This window comes from Myotis davidii, unplaced genomic scaffold (assembly GCF_000327345.1).
Source record: "Myotis davidii unplaced genomic scaffold, ASM32734v1 scaffold592, whole genome shotgun sequence".
NCBI classification, from domain to species: domain Eukaryota; kingdom Metazoa; phylum Chordata; class Mammalia; order Chiroptera; family Vespertilionidae; genus Myotis; species Myotis davidii.
In genome coordinates, this window is record NW_006284844.1 from 444,817 (window position 1) to 455,469 (window position 10,653).

At 60.5% G+C, this 10,653-nt stretch overlaps 1 protein-coding gene across 1 annotated transcript in view; it reads left to right on the forward strand.

The window, feature by feature from the left end:
- Window positions 1–8,399, forward strand: part of THBS2 (thrombospondin 2) — a 15,158-nt gene extending 6,759 nt beyond the window's left edge. The window contains 11 exon segments of the mRNA XM_015558346.1: window positions 226–436; window positions 883–1,101; window positions 1,654–1,761; window positions 2,438–2,597; window positions 3,310–3,428; window positions 4,265–4,499; window positions 4,610–4,837; window positions 5,215–5,486; window positions 5,910–6,007; window positions 6,259–6,398; window positions 7,373–8,399. Of these exon segments, the coding sequence (XP_015413832.1) occupies window positions 226–436; window positions 883–1,101; window positions 1,654–1,761; window positions 2,438–2,597; window positions 3,310–3,428; window positions 4,265–4,499; window positions 4,610–4,837; window positions 5,215–5,486; window positions 5,910–6,007; window positions 6,259–6,398; window positions 7,373–7,380 (1,798 nt within the window). The 3' untranslated portion in view covers window positions 7,381–8,399.
- The last annotated feature ends 2,254 nt before the right edge of the window (window positions 8,400–10,653 follow it).

Consider the following 10,653-nt stretch of genomic DNA (forward strand, 5'->3'; position numbering starts at 1 on the left):
GCAGGCATTCAACAAACTAGACAACCTGGAGGAAATGGACAAATTCCTAGAAAAATACAACATTCCAAAACTCAATCAGGAAGAATCTAAAAATCTCAACAGGCCAATAACTATGGAAGAAACTGAAGCAGTCATCAAAAAGCTTCCAGCAAACAAAAGCCCAGGACCAGACGGCTTCACAGGGGAGTTTTACCAAACATTCAAGGAAGTGCCCACCCCGGGCAGGGCAGGGGGCACCTCAGAGGCGGGGCGGGCGGCTCACCCCTGCTTGTCCCCACAGTGCGCCCTGGTCACCGACGTCTGCTTCTCCACGAGCAGCAAGTCCCAGCGCTGCGTCAACACCGACCCCGGGTTCCACTGCCTGCCCTGCCCGCCTCGCTACAAGGGCACCCAGCCCTTCGGGGCAGGCCTGGAGGCCGCGCAGACAGAAAAGCAGGTGAGCGGCGGGCGCGGCCCTTTGTGTGGCTCGTTCTTCCAAACAGTCAGCGGGATCTGGGGAGGCGGCGGGTGGAGACGGGAGAAGAAGGGCAGCGTCTGGGGAGAGCGGGCAAGACGGACCCACACCCGCTGTCGGCCCTCGAGAGCCAACCACGTGGGGGCAGAGCTCAGCTGTGGCTACAGGATCCACTAGGACACTCTCAGCTTTTACTGAATCAGCTGCTTCCGCGGTCGCCTGTGGCTCCGACAGGTGTCAGCAGCGCTCGGTGGGGACACAGGTACCTCCAGGCGGCTCCTGAAGGAGCTGAGTCCCAGCCACTGTCCCTCGGAGGCCCCCCTAGGGAGGCCCGCCTGGGAAGGTCCGTGCAGCCCTGAGCACGCGGCCTGGACCCCGTGTGGTGGGGCTGGGGTCCCAGGGTCCCCACCAGTGTGGCCGTCCTCCAGGTGTGCGAGCCCGAGAACCCGTGCCAGGACAAGACCCACCGCTGCCACCGGCACGCCGAGTGCATCTACCTGGGCCACTTCAGCGACCCCATGTACAAGTGCGAGTGCCAGACGGGCTACGCGGGCGACGGGCTCATCTGCGGGGAGGACTCGGACCTGGACGGCTGGCCCAACAAGAACCTGGTCTGTGCCACCAACGCCACCTACCACTGCATCAAGGTGAGGGCGCCGGGGCGGAGCCCCAGGGTTTCTAGCAGGGTTAGGGTGAGGCCGGGCCACCCACTTGGTGGGCGTCATAGAAACACAGGCCGTGCAGCCGACCCTCTCCGGCACGTGGTCCCCGCCCTTGGTGTCCACACAGCTCGGCCGTGATGTGTGATCTGTGACGTGCTGCGCATGCCCTGCCTCTGGAAGAGTGACCCGGGGCAGGGGCTTGAGCCTGAGGCTTGAGTGGCCCGGGAGTGAGGCCGTAGGCGCTGTGGGCTCCTGGTGGACGAGCTGACGTTCACGGGAAGGAGAGGGACAGTGGGGCTCCGTCCGCGTCCATCTTTTCTCGGAGCAGCCGTCCCTCCTCAGGCGTTCGGCAGCTTCACGGGATCCTGGGCTCAGGACATGGCGTCTGTGGTCTCGACTCCTAGGGGTGGTGACGTGGTCTCCAGGGCAGGCCTCTCTCGAGGCCCACAGACGTGAGGCTCCATCTCGGTCCTCAGCTGCGGCTGCCCACATGGAGGAAAGACCTGGGGGTCATACGTGTGCTTCCTCTGGTCCCAGGACAACTGCCCCCTGCTGCCCAACTCGGGGCAAGAAGACTTCGACAAGGATGGCATCGGTGACGCCTGCGACGACGACGATGACAACGATGGCGTCAGCGACGAGAAGGTGGGAGGGGCCGCTGGGGTCCGGAGCAGAGGGGTCAGGGATGAGCGCCTCCCACTAAACAGTGGCCGTGAATTGTCGTGATGGGGCTCCTGCTTGCGTCACCCAGTCACTGACGAGAAGGCTGGTCCTTCACCCAAGCAGTGACCGGCCAAGCCTGGAGCTGCCGGGCGCTCGGCTAGAAGCGCTGCTAACAGCTTAACTAGCTTTTCGTTGGTGGTGCGGTGGTGGGCGGGGCTGTGGCAGATACGGCGACACACGTGCTCTGTGGCCATGTGCATCTCCCTTTCCTGAGAAAACTGTAGCGAATCATAAAGGAGTTACATCCACACCTAACTGGGACGTGCAGGGTGGAAGATGCAATTTTCACTCACAGCTTTGCTGCATCTGCCTTCCGTCGGCCCACTGACTCACCCATTCATTCGTTCATTCATTCATCTATTCACTCATTCATTCACTTGTATTTACACACCTGCCTTCCCCAGGAAGTTATGCTGTCGTCTCTGCACTAGAAAACCTCAAAAGAGGCAGGTGCACATATAAGTAGGAAGCAATCTGAGGTCACAAGTGTGCTGGGTTGGCCACGCCCGTGTGGACGCACTGGCCCCGACCTCTGACCTCTGCTGGATGGTGTGTCCACTGGGCTGTTTCTCTAGTTCCTCCCCCGCTGTCCCTGCAGGACAACTGCCAGCTCCTGTTCAACCCGCGCCAGTTCGACTACGACAAGGACGAGGTGGGGGACCGCTGCGACAACTGCCCGCAGGTGCACAACCCCGCCCAGATCGACACCGACCACAACGGCGAGGGCGACGCCTGCTCCGTGGACATCGACGGCGACGGTCAGTGCCACGTCTGCACGGGCATGTTTGAGGCTCAGTGTGAAGTTGGAAAACTTCTGTCCTGTTGGCTGGATCCGCTCAGCTTGCCCCACGGGCTGAGGCGCAAGGAGGTGCCTCTCTGAGCTGTTCTCGTCCACCCATCATTTCCGGGCCGTGGATGGGTCGCAGCCCCGGTCCTTTCCTGCCGCCCTGTACCTGGGTGACCCTCCCCCCACACCCCAGGCTTGCCTCACACTTTTCTTGGGCTCCTGGTTTGGGGTGTTTGCTGCCTTGTCACTGAGGGTGACACTGTGGTCCCCTGGAACCTGTCTCTTCACAGCTCCTGTCTCGATGGGCTTCGTGATCTGTCTTCAGGTTTCTTGGGCGAAGGTGGCACCTGAAAGCCCGCATCTGTGCCCGTTACTTTCCCACTCGCGTGGGGACGGATGCCAGGGCCTCGGAGCCTCAGCTGCTCACCTGGGCACCCAGGGCGCGTGTCCTGAGTGGCTATTTGGGGAATAGCACCGTCGACTCAGAGCTGACGGGGCACAGCCAGTGGCCACCGGGGGTGAAATCTGAAAGTTAACGGGAAATGTCACACAGGCGCGTCCACGCAGCCCGTCATCTCCTTACGCACCACCCCCTCTGACCAGCGGGAGCCTGGCTGTCAGGCTCAGTGACGGGAGGGAGCTCAGTGATTTTGCTTAATGGGACTGTGCTCTCTCCCCCACAGACGTCTTCAATGAGCGCGACAACTGCCCCTATGTCTACAACACGGACCAGAGGGACACGGACGGCGATGGTGTTGGCGACCACTGTGACAACTGCCCTCTGGTGCACAACCCTGACCAGGTGGGTGGCCGGCGGGCATCAGGGAGTGGGGGCAGGGGAGCCAGGCCTTTCGGTCTCAGACATAAACGTACGTTCGTCCTGGTGAGTGTCCATGAGCTCGGCCGCGGCATGACACGGGAACACGTGCTGAACTGACCTCCATGCTCAGCCCTGGTGTCTCGGTGGCTACGGCTGGACAGACAGGGGCTCCGCCGTGTGGTCTGCACTTACCTCCCTGGCTCAGCCAGCGGCTGGTTTACCCAGAGCTGCCTCGGGAGACGTGTGAGAATGTGTATGTCATTCACAGGATGCAGGGCGGGCAGCTGTGGGCTTCAGCTGTGAGTCCACAGAGCAGAGGTCATTCTTGCAATAGCATCATTATTATTACTTTAATCCTCACCCAAGGATATTATCCCATTGATTTTTAGAGAGTGGAAGAGAGAGAGAGAGAGAGAGACATCTACTGGGTGCCTCCCCCATGGGCCCCGACTGAGGTACGTGCCCTTGACCAGGAATCAAACCCGCGACCCTTCGGTCCATGGGCCGGCACTCTAACCACTGAGACAAGCCGGCCAGGGCTATTCTTGCATTATTATTTATTAATCGTCATATTATTTTCCATACGAACAACTGTAAACCTGCGGTGGCCCACCCTGTGGACAACCACAGACGATATCAGAAAGGGCTTGATTCTGGACAGTTTCCCGTCTCCCTACGGGAGAGGCCCCGTGGAGGGAGCAGGGATGGAGACTGGGTCCTGCCGGGCTGTGATCTCGGGGAGCCGCTCCTGCCCCCAAACTGGCCGCTCCCGGAGGATGAGAGGGAGACCCTGCTCACGGCAGGTGCTCTGTGCCCAGGTCGACGTGGACAACGACCTGGTGGGGGACCAGTGTGATGACAACGAGGACATCGACGACGACGGCCACCAGAACAACCAGGACAACTGCCCCTACGTCTCCAACGCCAACCAGGCCGACCACGACAGCGACGGCCGGGGCGACGCCTGCGACTCGGACGACGACAACGACGGGGTGCCCGATGACCGTGACAACTGCCGGCTGGTCTTCAACCCCGACCAGGAGGACGCGGACGGTAGGTGTGACGGTGCCAGGGCCAGCGCCCGCCCACCGGCTCCCAGGGCTGAGAGCCGAGCTCCTGAGGCGTGGCCCATCCTGAGCCTGCGCGTCCCATCCTCCTGGCAGGTGACGGGCGGGGCGACGCCTGCAAGGACGACTTCGACAACGACAGCGTCCCCGACATCGACGACGTGTGTCCCGAGAACAGCGCCATCAGCGAGACCGACTTCAGGAACTTCCAGATGGTGCACCTGGACCCCAAGGGCACCACACAGATCGACCCCAACTGGGTCATCCGCCACCAGGGCAAGGAGCTGGTGCAGACGGCCAACTCGGACCCCGGCATCGCCGTGGGTGAGCCTCCGACTGCCGAGCCCATGGCTGCTCCTGACAGCCACAGGGGACTCGGGCGTCCTCGGTGGCCCGTCCCCGCGGCTGTAACAACCTCTGCTCAGAGCTGGCACTTGCCCCGCCCTCGCCTCTGAAAGGCTACCTTTAGGAAGCCACTTGCCCTTTTATTTTATGACCTTGAGCCACACACCGTCACCTAACGCAGTGCGTGTGGCTCTGTAGGTCGGATCTGCAAAGGCGAGCCCCTCTTCGTGTGGTCCCGCCCAGGGACAGAACCCGGGTGAGGGCGGGCACAGCCGAGCGGCCCAGAGCTCCGCGTGGCCAAGGGCTGGCCAGGCGCCCGAGGGCGGCTCTGACTCCCGGCCCTGCCCCTCGCGCAGGCTTCGATGAGTTCGGGTCCGTGGACTTCAGCGGCACCTTCTACGTGAACACGGACCGGGACGACGACTACGCCGGCTTCGTCTTCGGCTACCAGTCCAGCAGCCGCTTCTACGTGGTGATGTGGAAGCAGGTGACCCAGACCTACTGGGAGGACCAGCCCACCCGCGCCTACGGCTACTCGGGTGTGTCCCTCAAGGTGGTCAACTCCACCACGGGCACCGGCGAGCACCTGAGGAACGCGCTGTGGCACACGGGGAACACGGCGGGGCAGGTGAGGGGGGGCAGCCCACCCTGGGGACACCCACCTTCTCTTTTGTGCTTTTTCACTCAGTGACCAGCATGTTACCCCCTTTATTGAGTCTCCCCCTGATTAAAGGCCATGTGCTGGTACTTTTGCAAGCATGACGGGCGATTCTCTGGCCAATTAGACAGGGAGATGGTTTAAAAATAGGTGTTTCTCCCACGGTCCCAGCTCAGGGCGCGGAGGGTCCAGAACCTGGACCTGTGACCTGGCTCAGGGATGTGCTCTTAGCACTGAACGTCCTGGTCCCTGTCAGTGGCTCTCCATCCGCCCTGGAGCTTACTCTACGGACGGGGTTGCGGGGTTGGTATGCAGAGCAAGCCCTCCCCCACCCCCCCCCCGTTCCCATTTGCTGTTGTGGCTGCGCTCAGGACTCGGGGAACGTTCCCTCAGGTGCGGACACTGTGGCACGACCCCAAAAACATTGGCTGGAAGGACTACACCGCCTACCGGTGGCACCTGACACACAGGCCCCGGACGGGCTACATACGGTGAGCCGCTCCCCCCTGACCCAGGCCCCGGACGGGCTACATACGGTGAGCCGCTCCTGAGGGACAGAAGGGCGTGCTGCTCACTATACCGACTGCTCTTGGCTCTGAAAGGCAGAGTCGGGCAAACCCCTGCTCTCTGGCCTGGGGCAGTGAGTGGGGGAAGAAGGGAAGGGAAGGGGCGTGGCCGGAGCAAGCAGTTTCCTCCCAGGAGCCCTCCCCAGAGTTCACGCCGCCCTCCTCCCCGCCCGCAGGGTCTTGGTGCACGAAGGGAAGCAGGTCATGGCAGACTCGGGACCCATCTACGACCAAACCTACGCGGGCGGGCGGCTGGGCCTGTTCGTCTTCTCTCAAGAAATGGTCTATTTCTCGGACCTCAAGTACGAGTGCAGAGGTGGGTTGGGGCGTCCAGGCCGGAGGCGGGCACACCTGTGCGGTCGGTCACGAGGCTGCGGCGTGAGTGAGGGCTCGGCCCTGGCAGATGTGGGTTTGCTCAGCTTGAGCTGCTGTGAGGGTTGAAGTTGAACGTGGGAGCCACACGCTCAGCAAATGCTCACAGCCCCCCGTCCACGGCACCCACCACACGTCCAGCGCTTTCACCTCCAGGGCCCTAGTGGGACTTCACAGCACTGCCCTTGTGGAGGGAAGAGAGAGAGAGAGAGAGAGAGAGAGAGAGAGAACGCAAGAGAGAGCAAGAGAGGGAGAAGGAAGTAGGGAGGGGGAGAGAGGAGGCAGGGAGGCAGGGAGGAGGCTCAGCTCTCTCTCTCAAGTGCATTTGCTCAGATGGTTACAGACCTGGAGGGAACCTGGCTCCCCCGGGCCCAACACCTTCACGTAGACAGAAAATACCGCTTGTGCAGCGAGGCAAGTAAGGCTCAGAGCTGCTGCTCAGACCACACGTGACACAGACGTGGGGGCCGAGAGGAGGGCTCGGTGCCGACGCACCTCCTTGCCCCCGGCGCAGTGTCCTTGTCCTGAGCCAGCGGCCTTTCTGGACATTTGTGCCTCCCTCCCTGCAGGTCTGCATCCGCCATCATCCAGCTGCCTGTGGACGCCTCTTTTACATAAATACACTTTTACTGATTTCAGAGAGGAAGGGAGAGGGAGAGAGAGAAACATTGATGAGCGAGGATCATGGGTCGGCTGCCTCCTGCACGCCCCACACGGGGGATCGAGCCCACAGCCCGGGCCTGTGCCCCGACCGGAATCGATCCGTGACCTCCTGGGTCATAGGTCGACGCTCCGCCCCTGAGCCAGGCCGGTGGGCATGGATGTCTTTCCTTTAATTAAAATGACGGCACTGTAGGCCGTAGGCAAAGAAATGGGAGGAGACAAATGCCCCGTCCTAGCCGCCGACTGTCTTTCCAGACGTGTGACCCGGACGCGCGTGTGCCGCACGCACCGCAGATGCTGTGACAGCGTCCCCGTCCCCGGCTTCTCTCTCCGGCAGCGTCTCTGACCTTGACCTTAACTTCGAGTGGCTCTTCACCTCCTTCAACCCCAAGCCCAAGTGCCCCCAGAGGGCAGATGCCAATGGGCCCCGAGGAGGGACGCCCAGCCCGCCAGGAAGCAGTGATGGCCCACGAGACGACGTGGCGCGATGGCCGCCATGGCACTGCTTCTCCTTCGTGTAGAGAGAAGGACGTGCGTGTGGAACGTGTGACTGCCGACCGTGCGTGCGCGGAGCGGAGGGCACCCTGTGCGTGAGACGCTGCTGTCACTCAGGCCTCGTGCCCAGCCGCCGCTGCCCCTGTGGCGCTGCCCACGCTCGCGTCACGTTAGCTCCCACAGGAAGAGGCTCCCTCCTGTCTGAAGGGGGCGTGGCCGGGCAAGGCAAACCCCTCTCCTAATCCTCCCTACAGTGACAGCCCCCTCAGCAGAGAGAGATGGATCTGCCCAGGAGGGGCCATCCTGCCCACTGGCTGGCACACGGGCCAGGTGAGGCCTGGCGGGGCCCTCACGGGGCTGCTCGAGCTGTCAAGGACTCGGGAGCTACCGGTCGCCACCTGCCCGCGTCTGACCCGAGTGCTCCCCTGGCTTCTCTCCCACCCCTGCCCCGAGGCCAGGCAGGCAGAGATGGGCAGCGCCCGCCGGCGCCCGACTCCCAGTCAGGGCTCTGAAGCCAGGCCGTCGCCTGCACCGGATCGGGTGACGCGTTTCACCGAGGCTCCAGTGACACACGCCGTGCCTGTATTTATTGAAGGAGACAGAAGGCAGTTCCTCCAGGGACTGACCTGACATCTGTCAGGGCTCACGGAGGGCGTGTGAGGTCCAGAAGCACCTGAGACAAGGGCGGTTACAGCAGATCTTCCTGTCAGAACACGAGGCTCGATAATTTATGTTGTCAGACAAAGCGTGCTGTAAAATGCGGTAGAATAAACAGATGATGACGAGCGTTTAGAGTGGAACCTTAATCTTGCTGTTGCGGTGCCGTCCATGCGCCCTCCCCCATCCTCCGTCCCGTGTGAGGGTTCAACCTGACTCGGCGGCAGGTCGGGTCCAGCTGTGCTGTCGGCCGCGTGCCCTTTCCGACGGGGGGTCTCATCAGAGGAGCTGGTCTCGTCCGACGGGGCAGGTCCTTCCTGCTGCTAACATTTCATTTCGAGGTCAAGTCCAGGGAGCCCGAAGCGTTTGCCTTCCCTCCCCCATCTCATCTGATAGTCAGTTTGCTGCTCTCGCTGAGGCTGGTTCTCTGTACTTTGCTGTACTTTTTTTACTTTTTTGTGGACTTCTGTTCCCACGACAACAGGGTGGCGGACGTGACTGAGGCGGGGAGGGTGTGGCCGAGGGATGCAGCGGTGCGGAATGGCGATGTGAATATTAGAATCGCTCATATTTTCTGTAAATTATTTGTTTTTTTTTAAACAATCTTCTCGTACAGATTGATGAGACTTCGCTTGTTTTGCCAAAGACTGTAATTATTTATTTATTTGTTCACACGGTCGACGCTTCACCACGGAAACCCTGCATTTAGCTAGAGCCTCATTTTTATACTTTAAAGATGAACAACAGAAAATAAACTGTAAAAAGGTTTTATAGAAACGGATCTCTCTCCCTTTTTTAAAAAGAAGAGCTTCCACCCGGGGGGGGGGGAGGGGATACCTCAACAGGTTTACCGTCGCCCCCCTCCCCGTGTCGTGAACACGCCATAGGCCCCGGGAGGCGGCCCGGCCCAGCCCTGCGTGTGCCCGAGGGCTTGTCTGTGCTGTGGCTTCGGGCTGAAGAGCAGTCTGGTTGCGGAGAGCTGAGCATCCAAAGGGGAAATTTGGGGGGAACCCGCAGAAAGAGGGGAGATACTGGCATAGTCAAGCGTTGGCTGCGTCTAGTTTAGGGACAATTTCCTTTCCAGTTGTTCGTTGTGCACACACATCCCGTGGATTTAGTTTCCTGCCTGTGAAATCATCTAGTCCTCCTTGGTTGGAACAGAACACATGATTTTTCCTATTTAAAAGATGGACTTATTTTTCTTTTTATGTGGTTTCAGGAACAAACTGCATTGTCACATGTGGTACCCATGCACAGTGGGACTCACTCAGCCGTCAGAGACGAAGCGCGGCTGTGGCAGACGCAGGGACGGCCGGGGAGCAGCGGTACGTGGAACACGTCGGGCAGGAAGGCGGAGACCCCCCTGGGTCACTCACATGCGAACATGAACCTGAAAGCAACAATGAGCAAACCAGACAAGCGAACAAACAAAAAGGCAGACACAGACCCTGTGGGCCACCAGCAGGGAGGGTGCAGAAAAGGCTAAAGGGGGCGAATGGTGACGGAAGGAGGTTTGGCTTTGGGGCTCCGTCCGGGGGGGTGAGGGGTGGCCCCGGGCTCTGTCCTGGCAGCGCCCCAGCAGCGTCGGGCTGGCCATCCTCCAGGGGATTAGTGCTGCTGGACAAGGAAGGTCACACCGGCATTCCGCGTCCATTGCTGCAGTGCCCAGCGTCTGGTCCAAAGGGCTTTACAGGTGATTTCTTTCGAATTCCCAAGCGCCTTTCTCGCGCCGTATCTTCTGGGATTGAAAATGGTGTAACCCTTCGACTCACGCAGTGTTGCATGTCAGTTACGTCTCAACAGAGTTGAAAAGTCGGGGGTCGGCAAAGTTGCAGACGACAAGATGGACAGGAAAGGTCAGCTGTGTGTCAGACACCTCCCTGAGAGATGGGAAGGGCAGTAAGAGAACAGTCCATTTACCGCAGCATCCAGTATAAGCAAATGCCAGAAATAACTCCAACCAGAGCGGGAAAGGCCCCAGAAAGGAAAATGTAAAGCTTTGCTGGAAGAAATGAAGGTGGAGCGCGCGCCTGTGAGAGACGGAGAGCCGTGGAGGGAGGCGGCACCCAGCACCCGCCGCTCCCGTGCGGCTTCCATCAGATCCCACCGGCCTCTGTGTCCCCATCACGCAGAAACGGAAGAGGGCCCACAGGTTCACATGGGGCTAAAAGGCCAAAGTACTGAGAAACAAAAACACGTACGGACGGCTCCCCCTTCCTGATTTCACAGCTTCCCCCAAGCTACAGTGCTCACGACTGTGGTGCTGGCAGGACAGCCCTACGGACCACGAGACAGAGCGAGTCCAGATGAACTCACACGCCCGTTCTCTTTCCACGTGCAAGAGTAAGGCTGACCCCGCTTCACGCTGTATACAGAGGAACTTA